Source organism: Strix uralensis, chromosome Z (assembly GCF_047716275.1).
Source record: "Strix uralensis isolate ZFMK-TIS-50842 chromosome Z, bStrUra1, whole genome shotgun sequence".
Taxonomy (NCBI): domain Eukaryota; kingdom Metazoa; phylum Chordata; class Aves; order Strigiformes; family Strigidae; genus Strix; species Strix uralensis.
In genome coordinates, this window is record NC_134012.1 from 99,032,329 (window position 1) to 99,051,402 (window position 19,074).

General features: G+C 48.7%; 1 protein-coding gene across 1 annotated transcript in view; it reads right to left on the reverse strand.

Annotated features, from left to right (window-relative positions):
- Positions 1–19,074, reverse strand: part of ZBTB7C (zinc finger and BTB domain containing 7C) — a 163,282-nt gene that overhangs the window by 2,299 nt on the left and 141,909 nt on the right. The window contains exon 3 of the mRNA XM_074855897.1: positions 4,795–5,991. Within this exon, the coding sequence (XP_074711998.1) occupies positions 4,795–5,991 (1,197 nt within the window). The remainder of the gene's footprint in view (positions 1–4,794; positions 5,992–19,074) is intronic.

The following is a 19,074-nucleotide window of genomic DNA, read 5'->3' on the forward strand; positions in this document are numbered from 1 at the left end:
AGGCAGGGCCAGGGTGCTCTGCACCCACATCCTTCCCTGCCGTGGTCTCCAAGGCCAGTACACATCCAGCCTCACCGCATTTTGGAGAAGGTTTTTAAATATAGCCATGGGACAGCATAATACCCAGCCCATTGACACTCACAAATATTTAAGGGAAACATCTAAAAGCAAGAATATTTCCCCAAGCTGGCCATCCAATCACTATTCCTTTTCCTCAAAAATAAGTGTTTCCTTCTGCAGTCTACAAAAATCACAGCTAAGGCATATGATTATAAAAGGCGAAGCTGACTGTAGCTGAACTGAGCCAAGAGTGCTGCCTAGGTTGCACCAGCAGAGTTCAAGCAAATAAACAGCAAAGTGGGAGAATTCATACTGTTTTCTGAAAGGCTTTTAGTATGGTCTCTCCAAGACATTAGTAATGTGGCTAAGAATATGTAGAATACATGGAGTCATGTCATTATTACATATAAAATATGTGAGCATGCAAAAAAAAAAAAAAAACCCAACGCAAAAATGACCCAAAAAATCTACTTATGCTGGCAGGTCAAGCCCTCAAAACTTTCAAGGTGCTGTCTTTGCACTAATTTCTGCCACCTTGCCCCTGTGCATCTTGAAATAGTTTTCGGTGATGTGACCGGCAGCACGCTGGTGTGGGCAAGGAGTGCAGCCCTGGGGTGGGCATCCCTGCAAACCAGTCCCTCGGGGTCACGGATGCAGAGGAGTATCCCTAGCAGGATCTTCTTCACCAGATTATGTTTTATTGCCTTTGGGAAACCAGTCCCAGCCTGGTGCTGCATCTGCAGTGGCAGTGCAGGCAGTGGAGATGCTCTCTGCCTGTATGGATGTTGTAACCAGCTCACATGAGGTTTACAACTCATGCTGATTTTTAGGGACCATCTCTCAGTCCGCACGCCAAGCCCAGGGTCAGATCCCAACTTCCCACTCTGAAATTTTCAAAGACGCTATTATCCCAAGACTCCAACAAGGGTGCATTTCCCCAAAAGGGCTGAAATCAGTTCTCAGCAGCACACAAAGCAGCGTGGAAAATTTCATCCCGAACAGATAATGTGCAGTGAAGTCGTAAGCAGATGAACGCAGGGGCTCGTAATGTGAAGTGTTGGGGAATGTTAATAAAAAGCAGAGCTACCAGCCCCACCTATAATATAATTTAAACCTATATATGTAATGTTTAACCTAGCAGGATTGCTTTTCCTAATAAACATGCAGCGTGCCAGGACTGTATAATGTAAATACAAGCAAAGCTTTTTTCAAGCTATTACCCATCTCTGGCAGCAGTCGGGGAGAAACTCAATCCTCCCTGCCCTGGCAGCATCTCCACGGGATGGAAGAGAGGTTTTATGGCTCTACCTGGAGAAGCTCAGAGGTTGGGGGAGGTGAGATGCTCCAGCTGTGGGGAAGCACCCATGGGAGGCTGCGGCATGGGGAACACAGGCTTTGCGAGATGGGAGCTCGGCTTGCAGGCTCTCCGAAGGAGAACCACGCTCCGTGTGTGTGAATAACCTTAATGCAATTGCATTAGGAGAGCGATTAGGGCTCTGCGAGCTGTCACAACACAAATAATAGGAACAAATAATGTTAACCTTTCTGGCTGGAACAGTTTCTCCTTGAGCACTCCGGGGTTGTCTTGGTGAAAAAGCTGAAATATTTGCAGTTTTCTCCAGTGCTTTAGCAGGGTAAAACCAGACTAGAAGCCAAGAAGCCTTTGTTTAAGGAAAAAATTAATGAGCTATTAAATGAAGTCCTGCTTCCTGCGATCAGATGTCCCTGGGAGTCGGGAGTGGCAGATCCACGTGCAGGTGGGGTCCTTGTCGTGGGATGAAGGATCCCACTGATGCAAAGGGGAAGGGGGATCTGATGGGGAGGCTGGGGGACTCTCCCTCCCCGGAAAATATATTTTCTCTATTTCCCCCAGTAAATTTGCTCCTCCACAGTTCCTCGAGTGCAGAAATAATGCAAAGGACTGATTCATTCAGAAATCCCCTTTGGGAACCTCTGCTTCCCTGCACCCTGATTCCCAGGGGAATCCAACGGGGAACGTCAGGGCTTGCATCTTCCCAGCGAAGGCACCGCTCACTGCCGTGGGTGTGAGTCTGATGCTTTCGGGAAGCATGAGATTCCCCCCCAAGAGCAAAATATGTAACGCAAGTGGCGGCGTTCAGGAAATCCTGGCAGAAATCTCTACATCTCAATCACTCTACTTTGCTTAAATACACTTTCCCCTAAAGGAGAGCTCTCACATTAATGTTGAAAATGGCTAAAAAAAGCCCAAACAACAAACAGCTGCGTGCTATTCAAAATAATTCCAAATACTTTTAAAAATAAACGAATGTTTTGAAATTTCCACTTTGCTCAGGGTGTTAAAGAAGGAAAACAAACCTCCAGCTCTGTGTGGGGTGACCAAAATGAACAGCTTCATTTTCGTGAATGATGATGGGAGAATGCACTGTTGGGCTAGTCCCAATTTTCTTTGTGATTATTTTCTTCGGTTAAAGCCCTCCTACCTCTATGCTTTGTATTTAGAAGCAGCTGAGCACATGGAGGGATGTAGAAGTTGTCGGGTTTAACCCTGTGTTAGTAACAGGCCATGCTAGACCATCTCTGCGTGGAGCTTTTATCCTCCAAGATGATGATTTAACCTGTCTGGATTAGGGGTCAGGATACCTGAATTCCCACCTGAACCCTCCTGCTAACCTCTGCAGTGACTGTGAGTCAGTACCAACACCGCTCCGTGCCTCAGTGTCCCCAAACGAAGCCAGCGATGCTGCCCTTGCTTGTAAAGGACTTTGGGAGCCCTCTGGGAGGGCTCAGTTCTATTATTCCCATTAGGGGGAAGGTGTCAGTGATAGGTCAAACCAAGCTATTTCCTCGTAGCAGTTAGCACCTGCAGCATCGCACCCAGGAGAGCAATGGGGGCCGCAGGATGGGGCTGGCCAGGTGGTCCCCCCAGCCAGGGATACAGCCACGCTCACCCGGCTGAACCCATCCCGCTGCTCCCAGCAGAGCCTGCTGGTCCGGAGGTGATGACCCAGCAGACCCAGCACTACCCTGGGGATGCAGCACCAGCAGGAGCCAGATCCAAATTCCTGCAGGCAGGAATTAGCACCAGGCAGTGGCCTTTCCCCTGCAAATACCAGGGTGAGCCAGCTCACGTCTTCGCCTGCCCAAGTCATGATGCTCCCCGCATTATAATACGGTGTCTGCTGTGTTAATGGAGGGGAGCATGGAAATTTATTTTCAGGTCAAATCCTCATCATCTGCATAACTTCCACTCGAATATTATCACAGGGAAGGGAGAAGAAAAGACAGGCTGAATGCAGGAGCACCCCAGGTGTCCGGCCATTGTCAGGAGCTCGCCTTTGCCTACTGTGCATATTATTTTCCTCTGGTTTGCTCGCCCCAGCCTAATAAAGCTCTCTCTCTCAGACACAGCCAGGAGCTGAAATACCATGCTCTTGTCAGAAAGGTTTATTATTATGGTAAAGATTGTACTCATTAGATATTAATTATACCCAGTAAGAGCAGGTCCAGGAATCTATTTGTCTCTGCTCACCGATTAAATTTGTTCAGCTTTTCAGAGAAAAGGTTGCAAGCTGTAGCATTAGATATGTGTAGCCTGCTCCTATTTATTGCCATCGAGGGGTCTGCTGGGGTGAAGAGAGGTGCAAAGGCTGCGAATCAGTAGAGGGGGTGGATCTGGCTGGTCATGCCTACTATGGAGCAGCCCATGTTGAGGCTGGTCTCACCTACCCTGAGATACCCAATAGTTAGTTGCCTTAGCTAAGCCGTGCAGGCTGTCTTTGTGGTCAGGGATGACACCTTCACTCATGCCCTTTCCTCATCTACCTCTCTGAGGGTGCTGATCTCCTTCCACTGACCATGGAGGGAGTTGGGGTGCCAGGCTCCTGGGCGGCCAGCATTCAGGGTGATGAATCACAAAACCATTTAGGTTGGAAAATACCCTTAAGATCATCGAGTCCAACCATTAACCTCACACTGCCAAGTCCACCACTAAACCACGTCCCCAGGTGCCACATCTACACATCTTTTAAAGACCTCCAGGGATGGTGACTCCAGTGCTGCCCTGGGCAGCCTGTTCCAATGCTTGACAACCCTTTTGGTGAAAAAAATTTTCATAATATCCAATCTAAACCTCCCCTGGAGCAACTCGAGGCCATTTCCTCTCATCCTATCACTTGTCACCTGGGAGAAGAGACCAACGCCCACCTCGCTACTACCATATAATAATTAGGATCACTCCAGCTTCAGAAAGCCCAGACACTGTCATGTCTAAACATGTGCAACTTGGCTGTGGTCTACACTGATGCCAAAATGTGCAAACCCAAACTAATTACATCCCGCAGCTAAATGGCCCTCCCAACTCAACGCATCTCTCAGCACATTAGAGATGAAGCCTCCTTGGCTGTTTGACCATCTGTTTTCCAGCTCCCTCTGGTTCAACTGTGGTGAACTATGGCAGGGTTGAAAATATCCTGTTACTTATTTAAGCTTTTGTCCAGTGAGGGGATGCATCCAGTGAGTTGTGGATGCGATCCACAACCCACCAAAATCAGCAGGTTCGTTTTCTTCCTCCACCCTCCCTTCCTCCCTTTTTTTCTGACGGGACATAGATCATGCCCTGCTTTCTTTGTTTTTTTTTTGGAAAAAGAGATGTGTAGCTTAGGAATCAGCCATGGGTGATGACGTGGCCCCTCCAACCACCACCACCACCCGCCCCACACACAGCCACGCGTGGCAGAGGTAACCAATGCACACCTGGTAAAGCGGACTTCACAGATATTACACATATACGGCTTCTCTCCCGTGTGGGTCCTCATGTGCCTGGGCAGCTTGCCGGCTCCCATGATGACTTTGTTACAGATGGGACATTGCTGGGATGCCTTGGGCTTTATCTTCCTCTCTTCCTCCAGGGGCCACGGGGGAAAAACTCCTCCAAACTGAGTAGCGCTTAGGAAATTGAGATAAGCACTATAGTCTGTCTCTGCCTTAATATGCCCTAAGGGAGCTGCTGGGGTGTTGGTAAACATGTCCTTGAAGAAGTCATTAGGGAAAGGAGGCGGAGGCAGGTCTTCCTTCTCCTCCTCTTCCTTGATCTTTCTCTTTTTGATCACCAGATCCAAGGGGCCGTTGTCTACTTGTGGCTCCTCGAGCTGGGAGAAAGAGCTAAAATCGCCATTCCACAGATGGGGGAAGAAACTAGGGGTGAAAGGAGACAGAGCTGGCCTCCTTTCTGGGATGTTTGCCTTAGGGTACAAGTTTTCCCTTAGTAAGGACTCGATGGAGAAGTCTCGTATGACGCCCAAGTGTCCAGAGGAGTTATTGGCTGGGTAGTGATTTGGGAAGTCTTTAGGTGCTTCTGAATATGCTTCTTCAGTAAGATCAGACTTTGAAGGGCTTTGGTGACAGCTTACTTCTTGGACATCGGTTAGGTTCTCCTGATTGACAAAATCTTCCACTTCTTCCTCCTCCTCCTCTTCCTCCTCATCTTCATCTTCATCTTCGTCATCATCTTCGTCCTCTTTGTCATCTTCCTCTTCTGCCTCTCTGTCGGGCTCCATGATTTCAAGGCATACATTAATAATGCACTGGATCTCCAGCATCTTGGCAGCGCTGAGGATGTGCTTGACATTTGAGGTGGTGATGGTGAGGGTTGAGGTGTAGGCAAACTCGAGGATGGCAGAAAGTGCTTCAGGCTTGACAAAGTCAATCTCGTAAACATAGGGCTGGTCTGTTAAAGTGCCAGTGGTGAAGAGTTTTTTGAAGTACTTGCTGCAGGCAGCAAGGACAGACCGATGGGTCCGGTACTCCTGGTCCTGTACAATGAGGATGACATCGCAGAGGAGACCGTCATGCCGCTGCTCATTTAAACCGCATAAGACTTCACTGCTGTGGTTCGGGAATGGGATCCCGATAAGATCTTCAATGCCATTGGCCATATTCTCATTTAGTGCCCTAGGGACAAAACATAGACAGCAGGCAATTAACAGGGGGTTCCCAATCAGTAACACCAGAATAACCCTGCCTTATCTCAGTGTCCTCCTCTCCCCTACCCTGCTTGGACCTCTGTAATCACCTCCTGCTTGCACTGCCCCAGTGTGTCTCCATGTCACCTTTAATTCCTTCCAGGTCCTCTGTGATTTAACCTCTTCTTCCCTCCACATCACTTTGTGTCTTTCTTTGTCTCCATCCATCTCTTCTCAGTACCCACCCTATTCACATTTTCATTACCACCACAAGCTCCCTCTTCTCTTTCACATCCTTCCCCCAGGAACCTTGTGCAATGATTCCCTCCCCATCACATTTCTTCCACATCCTCTCAGAGCCAACATCTTTCCAGGCACACGTTGGATTTGCCCTGCCAGGAGCTAGACAGGGAAAGGGTGATGCTGTATTGCTTCACGCTGCCAAGAACCAGCACCTACACTGCTTAAACAAGATGAGCCAGGGAGTCCCCATCACATCTACGCAATTGTTTCTTGGGACTGGTACAACTGGATGTCCCAAGTAGGAGGGACTGCTGGTCATGGCTGGCTGCTGCAGCAGAAGAGCAGTCCTTATGGGGTAGCAGGTCTCCAGTTCTGTGTCCTCCTGCTACTTCAGGCCTGGAAGCTATCCCATGTCACCTCAGCATGTGGACAACATGCATAGGGATGTCCTCCTGAGGGATCTGGGAATGGGGGAGGCAAGTGAGGAGCTGCGTGTCACAGTGTACCTAAACGCTCAGAGGAAGACAACTAGGGAGCAAGGGCCCGGCCAAAGACAGATGGCTGTCTGCTATCTGCACCCATGAGCTGAGCTTGCTCCATTCCCAATCCTGTTTGGACTTGTTAGCGTGGTATCAAATGCCCTGTGCCTCTGGCAGACACCCTCCCCTGCTAGAGCAGCTCTAGCTTCAAAGGGAAATTCGGAAGCAAAAAGCCCACACCCAAAAGGAAAACCTGATTTTTTTTGGCCATTTTTTTATCTGTAAGATGTTTCCTCTTTCACATGGCTCCAGCAGCCCTTCCACATGAGAAATCCCAGGAAAGGAGAGCAACTTCCTCCAGCAGGCGACGAATACATTAATCCCATCACACACAGAATACATCAAACAGCCAGAATAATTTTGAATACACTAACCCTTTGGAAACCCCCAGGACACAGAGCATGTGTTCGTGCAGTGTCACCTCTACGAGTCCCAGCTCGCAGCCCTGCTGCAGGTAGACACTCAGTTCACAGCTGAGCGGTTCATCTCTCAGAGAGCCCAGGGTACACGTAAGTAAAACTGAAACCCCACTCTGGACCCTTTTGCAAGGCTGAGACCATCAGGTAGGTTCACAATCCCACCCTCTGCATCTCTGGCAGGTTCCCAATCCCACCCCACAACACCTCTGCATCTCTGTTGGGATCCATTGCTACGTCCTGGGTGTTCTTCCTTGCTCAGTTTCTGCGCTGACTCCAGCCGTGAGGACCTGGTCTACCTCATGGTGAGGGGCTGGCTCCCACCCTACCACCTGTCTCCAGCCCTCAGGGATGGAAAGAGCCTGGTCTGATGGAGGTTGTCCAGGGAAATCCTTGCTTCACCTTGGCCAGGAAGCTAGTGACCCTTGCGGGAGGCTGGGGAGCCGTAGAGGGGATCAGACTCTGAAGAAGACATTCCTGTGGGAAGAGGAATGGTGTCTCCCTCTCCTCCCTCCACAGGGCCAAATCTCCAACTGAGACCTTGCAGATATCTCCCCCACACCTAACCAAAGCTGTCGAACACTCACCACGTGGGAGCCAGAGGGTGAAGGCCTTGGAAACATGGTGCAACCTGGATGGACCACAGCCCGGGGAAGGGTTATGGACCACCAGCCTGGAGGGAGCAATGCCGGGATGGGGGACAAGCTGTTGCTGCACTAGGGAAGTCTCGTGGGGGGCTGGAGGGCAGCCCTCACCATGGGAAGCCCTCTCCAATCACCTCCCCATGCCCAGGGATGGGGAGAGAAACTGGGAATTGCACCACTCCGAGCCCCCGCTCAGCTCCAGCACTGGTGTTTTCAGCTGAGGGTTGATGCTCCAGTCCCGCATCCTGCACTGTGCCCATTAGCTCCACACTTATTATGTCTGTTGTCTGAAACAAATTGATTCATTACAGTGTGCTGTGCTTAACCATGTTAACTAGCTACGCTCCTCTACCAGCCCGACCGACTCCGTATCAAATCTTCCTTGAAAATTGCCAATAAATGAAAGTAAATCCAATGTGTTCTCCAAGTGGAGTGTAAGATAATAAATAACCCCTGAGCCGGGGAGGAAAAGACAACTTCCTTTTTAGGGCTTTGTATCTTTAATAATAAGCATGAGCAATTAAATTTCTATTGCTGTATTTATCTTCTACTCATGTATTTTTCTCTGGCAGAGGCATTAGTGTTAAAGGAGTTCCTTGCATGAAGGAATGTGTCTTCCTACAAATCTATTTTGATCTTTTATTGACAGATCACCCTAAGTGCAAAAGATCAGAAAAGCAGAATATTAGACTACCCTGATAATTGTTTTTATAGAGGTTTTCTTCCAGACACTAAACTCCATCCTCCCTAATTTGTGGATTATTCACTCGGCAGCAAGAAAACAAGTAAAAATGGAATTAGGAGATCAGGGTGTATGTGATTATAAACTAAGATGATGTACAGCTCCTTTTGGTGGAAATGGACTTCTTTTCCTTTCTTTTCCCCTCCTGGTCCTCTCGAGATGCAGTTCTGTTAACTGAAGCACTTAGGCAAGCTGATAACTTTACAGGATGCTGGCAAAATTGAAGGTGATTCATGTCATTTAAACGGGGTGGGGGGGGCGGAGGAAGAGAGTCAGCCCATTCATTTGCATACATTTGCATTTTTTTAACTCACAGGGTGGTTTGACAGCTCTGGAGCTCAGCGAGCCTGAGAAATGACCTTATGGTTCCCATGCCCCCAGGGAGGTTGATGGCCAGAGGCTGGAAGTGTGCTGAGGCTGACGTTTTCCTTCCTCCCCCTCCCTCCTCTCCCTCCTCCTGCACTCCCCCTTTCCCCTCCCCAAGACAAGGGTGGGGGCCTCAAAATTAACAGGCTTAAAAATAGCATCTGATGGTGACAAATGTCACCAGTGCATGCACACACACGTGCAAAAGCTGAAGGCCTACATGGAGTTAAACAGAAAAATCCGATTTTATAATAGAAAATTACAGCATTGTTAAAATAAACCAGGGTGTGTGGGGGGAGAAAGGGTGGAGGGCACCTAAAATAAACGTATTCTGCAGATGACGTCTCAAAACACTGCATTTATGGGCATGCTTAAAACTCATTCATTACTTTCTTGCCATGAAAAGCCCCATTTGTGAAAAAATGATCCTGGGAGATGCTATTCGGGTACAGGACAGCTTCCCCCCGTGCTGTCTGCCGGCATGTGGTGAGCTCTGCTGTTGTGTTTAGGCACCTGAGGCTGCAACAGCAGAAAAGGGGGACTGAGGGGAGCTCAGCTTTGTCTCCTTTTTGGGTGAAAATCCTTCCGGTTTGGGGAAGGATGGTGCTTCGCCGGCTTGGGCTGGTGACCGCTGTACCAGTGCGATGGAGATGTGTAGGCAGATGCAGGCAGGAGTCTCAGCTGTGATGCTGAGGTCTAACCTCACTGCCTGCGTGAACGTGGGTGATACAACCCAGATACAAGCCAGGGACTGCAGCAATATTATAAACCACAGCAATGTTATAAATTGCCTGCGATGCATGCTCCCTGGGTGACCCAAAGCTCTGCTGCTTAAAAGCCCCTTCTATTTTTTATTTTTATTTTTTTGGCTGCTTTATTCTCACTTCTGCTTTTAACTTCAAGCCTCCTTCAGTATAATACAGCCTCTGAAAACCAGTAATATAAAATTGAAATATCAGAGAGGAGAAATGTTTATTTAGCATTATGATAAGTAAAAAATAGAAGTATACTCAATAGATTATAGAGATATACGTATAGGAAAGAGATAAATTGATAACTAATATTGCCTATATTTCTTTTTAGGAATGGAAATGGAGGACTGGCACAGCTCAGAGGAGCCCTGGAAAAGATGTGCCAGCCCTGAGGTGGGACAGGATCCTGCCCCTGGGTCTCAGTATTGCTCAAATCCAGCAGCAGGAGACCTGTGACCTGTGAGGGCTCCTCATCAGCGCTTCCCTCTCCTATCTCCTTCCTCATCTCCGGCAACAACGCCCTGCGAAGAGGAGATAAAGGCTGCCAGGAAGAGCCCAGGCTTGTGCAACGTGTGGCTCTTGGTTCAGGGCTATGGCAGGGCTGGGGGAAGTCCCCTTCCCATCCACTCCACCCGTGGGGACAACGCTTCACAATCTGAGTCTTAGCTGGGAGGTGGCAATTTTGGCCTTTAATTGTATGCTGGCATGTAACATCATTACTATAACATGCACCATTTTAATATTTTATTAATTTAATATTTAAATATGTATATATATGTATATTCTTACATATTTGTATATTTTGTATTAATATTTTATTTGTGGATTTATATATTTATATTTATATATTTTCATATTTTTATATTTCTATGGTTTTATATTTTTGTATTTGTGTAGACATTCTTGGAGCATTTCCTCTTAAATGTTCATTGCTTGGCTTTCTCTTTGCTATGATTTTCCCCATGGGAAGGTGCTGGCTCCTGACTACATTTCTTTTTGGTGTGTCTATATTCACTCTCCCTCGGAGTGCCACCCCAAAGATAAGGGGGTACCCTAGGGTAAGCTGGGGAGCACAAAGCGGCTGCCCCCCTGCCATGTGGTGCTTGTTCTGCATTCAGCACAGCAGAGGAAGAAGCCTGAGGCTCCAGCTGATCTCTGCCTGCTATTGGTGTCAAAACAACATTTTTCCAGCCAAAACAATGGTGTCTCCACTTCCAGCCTGTGCATGGAGCAGGGTTTGGGGAGCAAGCCCAGGGGTGAGGCTTGGGGTTGAACTCCCCCCACCCAGGCCAGATCCTGCCACCCCAACACAGCATCCCTCATTCTCGGTCCCTGCAGGCACAAAACCTCAGGAGGGATTCGGGCTCTACAGCTGAAGCACAGGGCCACCCAGCAAAGCACCCCAGAGGTGGCTGGACCTGGATTTGGGGCACTGATCATCCCCGGCCACCCCAGTCTGCTGCTCGCAGCAGGAAAGGGAGTCAGCAGGAGGTCTCAACAGCTTTCCCCATCCCAATTTATTTTCCACCATCAACTCCTTCCCTCCCCTACCTGGGGCACTCAGCACCCCGAGGGACAGATGCTCTGGCTCTGCTGCTTTGCTACCTACTCCTCTTTCCCAATCCTTGCTCCGGGCTGCGGAAGCAGAGGCAGCACCCGGGGTGGGCTGGCTGCTCTCCCTCTGCATCTACCCATCGTCCTGTGTATGGAGACCTGCCTCCTACATCTATCAGCCCATAAATATATGTGTTGTGGTGTTTTTTTTTTCCCTAGATTTATTTGTGTTTCTTTGTAATGAGGCAATTAAGATGTGCATATGAGATTACCCTAATCTGTCAAAATATTACAGTTACATCCTACAGGATACATTGGCCAGTGGTTGGTAGCTCCCACTCTGAGCTGTGTTGTTACTTTTGGAGGTATAGGGATGCCAGGGCTCTCTTTCTGCATCTGCTTATTGCTTCATGACCTTGAGCAAGTCCCTCATGCAAGTGTCCCTGAGTGAAGTCACCCACACTGACACCCCACCTGAAGCTGGTCCCATGGGGACACCATTGCCTTGGCCTTGACTCCAGTTTGGAAGATGCCTCTACTTTCATAGCAAGAAGGAGTTGGGTTCCCTCAAAGCCTATTTGAAAGGCAAGCAGAGAGGTGGTTTTATTTTTTTTCTTCCATTAAAAAAAAAAAAAAAGTAAAACCCAAAAAAGGCAAATATTTCCTTAGGCACACCTCCCCTCTGAACATCTTGTCTCCAGAAGAACATGTTATTAAACCACCCACCCCAGTACCTAGTGTTTCTCCCCTCCGGCGAGAAGGTGGGGCAGAGCACTCCTCACCTTTCAATCACTTCCCTGCAAGATGCCCAAAATGTGGAGGAAAATGCGGTGACACCAACTGCTGCCTCCCTCGCAAGGAAATCATCGGGTTTTTAAAGATGAGCCACTTTGCAGACCCAAAGATGAGGCTGTGGGAGGGAACCAGCTCACTAGCAGTAGCACTGGGGTTTTACTGCTGGGCTGGGCACCCTCCCCAGCCTCTAATAACTGAGACCAGCCTTACCCTTGGGACCTGTCTTGCTTGGGGAGTACAGGGTTGAGCCAGGAAAGTTGAGGGTGTTTGGTTTTTAAGAGGTACGCAATAAGCTCATCCACCCAAAACTGAGGATCTCTTCTCAAAAAATGAATGGATTTTGCTTAGATCTGGACAAAGTAGAAAAGGGCAGAGGTTTCCAAAGTGATGCTTTGGCAAGGAAGGATGCAAAGAGGGTCACATTCACCATGGGAGATGCTCGCTTGCAGCAAGGATGGGGAGGAAGTCCCCTAGGTGGCATCACCCCACGTGGCTCCTGGCACAGAAGCACCTCCATAAATAGAGCAGGTTGGTACAATTTGAGGGGATTCCTCATAGGACGCTGGTACAAAGGCTGTCTAGAGTGGCCAACCAGAGCCCCAGTGACACTGACACAGATGGAGATCTCCCACTGATGCTGGGAGGCGAGGGATGGCCAAAGAGCCCCAGGGGGACAGTCCGGCCCTTTCTGGCCAGCCTCCACAGAGCCAACGATGCATGAGACAGCTCCTACCTGAAGGAAGAGCCCTGCAAGGTGAGCATGGTTTGATCACATAATTAAAGTGGTTATACTTCAGGGATTGAGATCACATGGGTGACCTTCAGCTTGGTATTTCTTCATCACCTACTGGACTTTTCAATATTAATACTAATATCCAAACAAAATCCTTGGGCATACAAGGATTCATTCTTATCAACATCTGGCTGGCAAGCTGAGCTCATGCGAACCATATATATTTACACATACTATATAAAACTGACCTTTTTGGGCTAGAACTCTTAGTTTCCTATAAAGTGTTGGAGAACCACCTCCAGAGTGTCCAATGATCCTGACAACGACATATTAATCCCTTCTTCATTTTAGTGACTGCCACTCTTCCCAGTTTCCAAAATTCCTATAGAAGTTTAAGCCAGTCAAGCAGGCCTGGGGCATGTCAATACTGGAGATCTGCTGTATTTCTCTGGTACAATATTGCTTGGGAAGTACCACAAAGACTATTTGCTTAAGAAGATAAACAGTGATTACAGGTGCCACTCATTCACTCATTGAAATGTGGAGGCACAAGCATCACCTGTGCCCTTTGTGAATCCATCCTCGGGAACTTTTAAAGGCTAGTTATACCTTGCAGCAAACATTATGCGTCTCTCAACAAATCTATCCCTGCAGGTTAGCTCCAGCTACCGAGAGCCTACACCGGGCACCTTGTACTTCAACAACTTTGTTTATGTAGATACAATCTGGCAAAATTGCACACTATGAATCAAATCCTCCCCCAGTGAGCTGAACAGTCGGGTGCTACTGGTTGTAATGGGAATTTGCCACTGCTCCATGACCACCAGGACCCAGTCCATGGGGTATTTAAGTTAAGGTCATTTTTTCTGGCCTCAGCTCCTCCATGGGCTTGTTGCTCAAGTTGGCCCCTCCATCAGCATGTGATGATGAACAGGTTGAGCTCCTCTCTCGCTTGTCACTCATCATGGCAGGCACCAGGTATCTGAAAAGCCCCAGCATCCCTTAGATCTACCCAAGGTCTTCCACCCTGGTCTGACCTGAATATCATTTTATAATGCGCTCCCAGACTCTGGTATGAGGTTTGGTGGATCAACACCTTGCCTCTGGGCGAGCCCGCAGGGACCTGCCACCCAGCAGCTCTGCACGCTAGGAAGATGCCATCACACCACCAGGACCAAGCCCCATGGTTCTCCTATTTCCTTGAAACCAGTTCTCATGGCCCAGATAAATGCAAACAGGAGCTCTGGCAGGGCCAGAGTAGAGCTCAATGCTTCCTATAATTGAAGGGCCATGTTTTCACTTTGGTTTCTTCTTTCTGGCTTCTTTAAATTATCCAGCACACTTCCTAATTTCAGAGTTTATGTAAATCTCCAAAATCAGGAGCTCTGGGTCACTTCTGGGTGGGAGCTTGATTAAGTCTGCATGCCGCATGACAAGTCCCATCTGATGTGCTGAGCAGGTTTTGGCAAAGGGGAATCCCAGTGATAAATGGTCAAATAAACATAAACAATCAGTGGAGCTACACTGAATGCACAGCCTGGCTCCAGATGGTGTTTTCAGGGCTACATCTATGCACAAAGCAGGGGCAAGTTAATCAACCACAGTGTCTAGGCAGGTACTATGGGAAGGGACTTTATAGGGTGGTTGCATCTGACCACAGTGTTTCCTTGTAGCCTTGTCCCCCCCCACCCCCCCCCACCCCCCCCCCATTCCAAGCAGCTCCTTGGATGTCTGGAGGTCAAGGGGATTGTGCTGTGGGCTTTGGTCCCTTCTGCTCTTCTCTGCTGAGGTTTTGGGAGATGCAAGGCTGGAGGTGCTCAATATCCAGTTAGTTATGTGTTTTTTTCTTGGAAACCCTCGGTGGTCCCTCTCCACACAACTCTGCATTAGCGTTGATGCTCTCCTGGCCATGCCTCAGCATTTAGAGGAATTTTAAATGTGGTGTCACTGGTACAGGAAATGATCCTGGGTGAATATCTCCCTTCTCTATGTATCTATATGAACACACATACATACACACTATACGTGTGTGTTGGTGTGCGCGTAGAAATTCCGTGGGAGGGGGAATATGTCAAGTGAAACAGAAGAGTTTCCAGTCATTCTGTGCAACCACCCCACTCTCATGGAAACTCACTCACACTTCAAGTGACGCGTACCCCCTCCCACGCCGTGTTCTGAAAGAATAAAACAAGAAAGAGGAGAAAAAAAAGAGAGCAAGAGGAAAATCCCCACCAGAGATGCACCCACGCTGGAGCTGGCCTGGCTGAACATCAGGTCACTGGTCCCTCCAGCATCTCTGACATGACCTGGATAAGGGTCCACAAGGTACGTGACATTGTTGGTGGCATTTCTGCCCATGTGTTTGCAACTGCTCTCCTCAACCACCACCTTGCCCCTTGTGAAAGCTGCCCAGCCACTGCTATAGGGGACTATATGGGTTATATATAGGATACATCCCTATGGGTGCACAGCACTACAACCCTGTGAGTGGTGGGTACCTCCTTCCAGCAGGGCCTTAAAAATAGAAAAAAAAGCCACTTCCTCCCATTCTGAACTCTCCCGGGGAGAACAGGCAGGCCCCTTCGCTCCCTCTCGTTCTGCTCTTCTTTGGAGCCAGAAAAAGGAAAAGAAATTAAAAAAAGGCTCCTATTGAACGGCGCATACACACTGGGTGGGTTTGCTTCCTGACAAAAAAAAAAAAAAAAACCCAAAAAAAAAACCACGGTGGAAAAATGTGCCCAGCTTAACCATGGAAAACTGGTTTGGCTGGTGTCCCTCCAGAGTGGACAGGATTGCGAGGGACTTGGACGCGGATCCGGGCAAGGCTGTCACCAGCCTGTGTGAAAACATGGCTCCAAAATAAAATAAAATAAATTTTTAGGTGCTCCAAAAAAACAGGGGGGAAAGGATGGGGATCCAGCTCCCCCTCCTCTTCTCTCCCCTCGCCCCCAGAGAGAAAGGCACCGAAGGGAGGACTTTGGGAGTAAAAATAAAAGGGTCAGAGCGCTAGCACGTTAAATCAGAAGCAGATGTGTGCCTGCTCGCCAGCCTGAGTCACCACGGGAGGGTGGGGAAGGGGGGGGGTTATCGCTATTTTGGTGCTGGGTGTGGGGTACAGAAAACAATGCGAGGAGAAGGCGGTGCAGTGTTTGAGCAGGCTTAATATCGGCTTGGGAGCAGGTACGGGCAGGCTTCAGAAGCGGTGGGGTGGGAGCCTCAGCTCGGTGGTGGCGTTGGCAGCGGCCGCACTCCACCCCCCTGCCCGGGCAGGGCCGCTCCTCTGGACCCTCCCTGGGCTCCCCCGCAGTATCACAGGGCATCCCCAGTCACGCACATCCCTGTTTGGGGGAGTTTCTTGCTGGTCCTCGTTGCATCTCCCAGCATCATCCTTCCAGGAGGAGACCCCATCCCATGTGCTGGCCAAGACGTGTCCACTGCAGGACCCGAGGCATCTGCAGCCTCGCACCAAGATGGTGGCAGGGGCCTTGTCCTACCTCTCACAAGGACAACCTCAGTAGCTAGCACATCTTTAAAACCCAGCTTGCTTTGGGCCAAGCCCCACAACACAAGCTCAGCCTCATGTTTCAACTCCCACCATGCCCTCCACTGCTTAAACTGTGTTGGCATTTGTTAGGCTCGCAGTCCCATGGGTATTTAAGAGAGGGGTACCTCAGATCGATTTATTTCACTCTGGCATAACCCAAAATATTATTTTCCTGCTTGGCTCTCATGACAGTCTTTTCAGCCTCGTTCATTTTTAATTGCCATTTAAGTCCTGGAGCTTCCAGCACATGAGCTCCCCTGCTATGGCCAGGCCAGAATAGCTCCCACGTGGACATAAAGTGGCTTTCAGAGAGATGTGTTTGTGGAAGGTGCCTCTGCCGAGCACCTCACCCTGCAAACAGTGATCCAGCCTGCAAAGACACAGTCCTTCCAGCACCAACCCCTATCAGCTGTACCATGGCCAGAAGCCTAGTCCTGGCTTTGGACTGTGCTGCCACAGCCAACCCCAACACAGGACAAAAATTCAAGTCCCTTCCTTCAGAGAGGGGACCAAATCCACCCAGTTTTTACCCATTTCACTGTCTTCTCAGAGTCACCTACAGCCCCAGCTCCATTGCAGAGGGGTCAATATTGCATTTCTCCATCCTTTGCTGACCCAAGGAGGAGCACTATGAATGCCCCATCCCTGGCAATGTTCAAGGTCAGGTTGGACGGGGCTCCGAGCAACCTGATCTAGTTGAAGATATCCCTGCTCACTGCAGGGGGCTGGACTAGATGGCCTTTAAAGGTCCTTTCCAACCCAAACCATTCTATGGTTCTACCAGTCTGTGATCATTTTTCTGCTGGCAAACACTTCTCTGAATCGCATGTCCCCACCATGCTGAAACCCCATCAAGGTGCCTCACATCTCTAACCCTTGAGCTGGGCGTTTCCAGAGGAAATACTGCCAGACTTTGGCAGAGGACACTCAGGGAAGGGGGTGAAACTTTCATCCAGACTTCTTGTATGTAAACCAACCAACTAATGAGCTCTCTGAAGACCACAGGTAATATATGAGCATAACCTTATAGTGCAGCCCAAGCACTGAATATCCAGACGCAACTCCCTATCTTCAGGGGGCGATTTAATCCAGCTCTCAAGGTTACAGAGCAATTTAACTGAAGACCAGGGGTCAGATTCAGATCTCATTTGTGTCTCAACTCCTTCTGTGAACGAAGCCTCTGGTTTCTCTGCCAACCTGCTAGAAAGCTAAACAGCAGCTGAGTCGCCAGCTCAGTCCTGATCCTGCAAAGCCTCACCCGCCCGAGCAATCTGTGCGATTCAGTGGGGCCCACCCATGCCCAGCTTGGTAAATATAGTCAAAGCTGGTAGAGGACCAACAGAAAAAAACCATCTGAACTCTCCCCAAGATTATAACGTGGAAGAAGAAAAAGAAAAATACCTACTGCTTAGATGTTTCAGTTCAAATGAATGGAAAAAACCCCTTGAAAATCAATAAGATTAATTTTTCAACTGATGCTCCTGCAAGCAAGGAGGGAGTTTGCAGGATCAGGCCCCTGAGCAAGGAAGTCCTACGTCCCAGCTGACTACGCACACACGCCAACTCACAGTCTGATTTGATTTAAAACAGCTGAGTTGTAAATGAGGCTTATAATGGAATTGGCAAATGACCCTTCAATACAGCATTGCAAACCGACAGCATTCAAAAATAACTGGAGCTCGAGGCAGGATCCAGCTCGTGGCCGGGTGTGGGTGCAGGAGCAGGGGTGTATCGTACCACTGGCTACGAAAACAGCCCAAGCAAGAAGGGAGAAACCCCAGCCTCTCCCCTCCTAGGGATTTTAGAGGGATGACCCTTCAAAAAGAAAAAAAATAGGGAAAAGGAGGAGAAAATGCAGCCTGACATGTAAAGAGAGACAGTCTTGCCTGTTTGTTTTGGCCTATCCTGAACTCCAGGCAGTTTCCAACTGGAACCCAGAAATGCTGATGGTGTTTGGAGTCTGTCTGCATCCCTCCCATGACGTGAAGAAGCATTCAGGATGATGGGCTGGGATTTTATTTTTTTTTTCCCTAACAACTATATTTACTGTTACATTTTGAACTCCCCATGCTGTCATTACAATGTCAGATGAAATTACATGTGCGATAACCATAACATCAGTGCATGCACAAGTTCACAAAGGCTTTACAAGGAAACATTTTCAAGGGAAGCTGCTCACATGTCTGGACTCAAAGGGGATGTCCAAAGGAGTCTTTGAATTACAGGGCGCTGGCTACAGCCAGAACTTGGCCTTGCTGGAGCTGAACAGATGGATTTTACGCTTTTTTCAGGCTTTGCTCGGTAAAGCTTATTCTTATTTATCCTGGTGTAGCTATGGATTGATTCCAGGGATTTAACTGATGCTACTCTGGATTTGCACCAGTGTAAAGAGGATGAGGATCTTCCAGTGGTCTGCAGGATAGTGTTGCAGATGGATCCAAATTGCACCATCTTACAGTGAGCTTCTGTCTGGTGCCACCACGAAGATGTTGGTATGAGATCTGCAGCTATTTTATGACTTACAGAAAGAGCTGCATGGGCACAAGAGCTAGAACAGGGACAGCTATACCATTATAAAAGCATCTTCTATCAAGGTGGCTCATTCCCTTTCACACAAAGGACTACATATGCCCCTATACAGCACTTGAAGACTGAGGACAGATGCTCTCTCCTGGTCCAAGACATGCCAGATGTGCATAAGAAATGACCCCCAGCTTCTCATCCACTATCAGGACAGAGGTAAC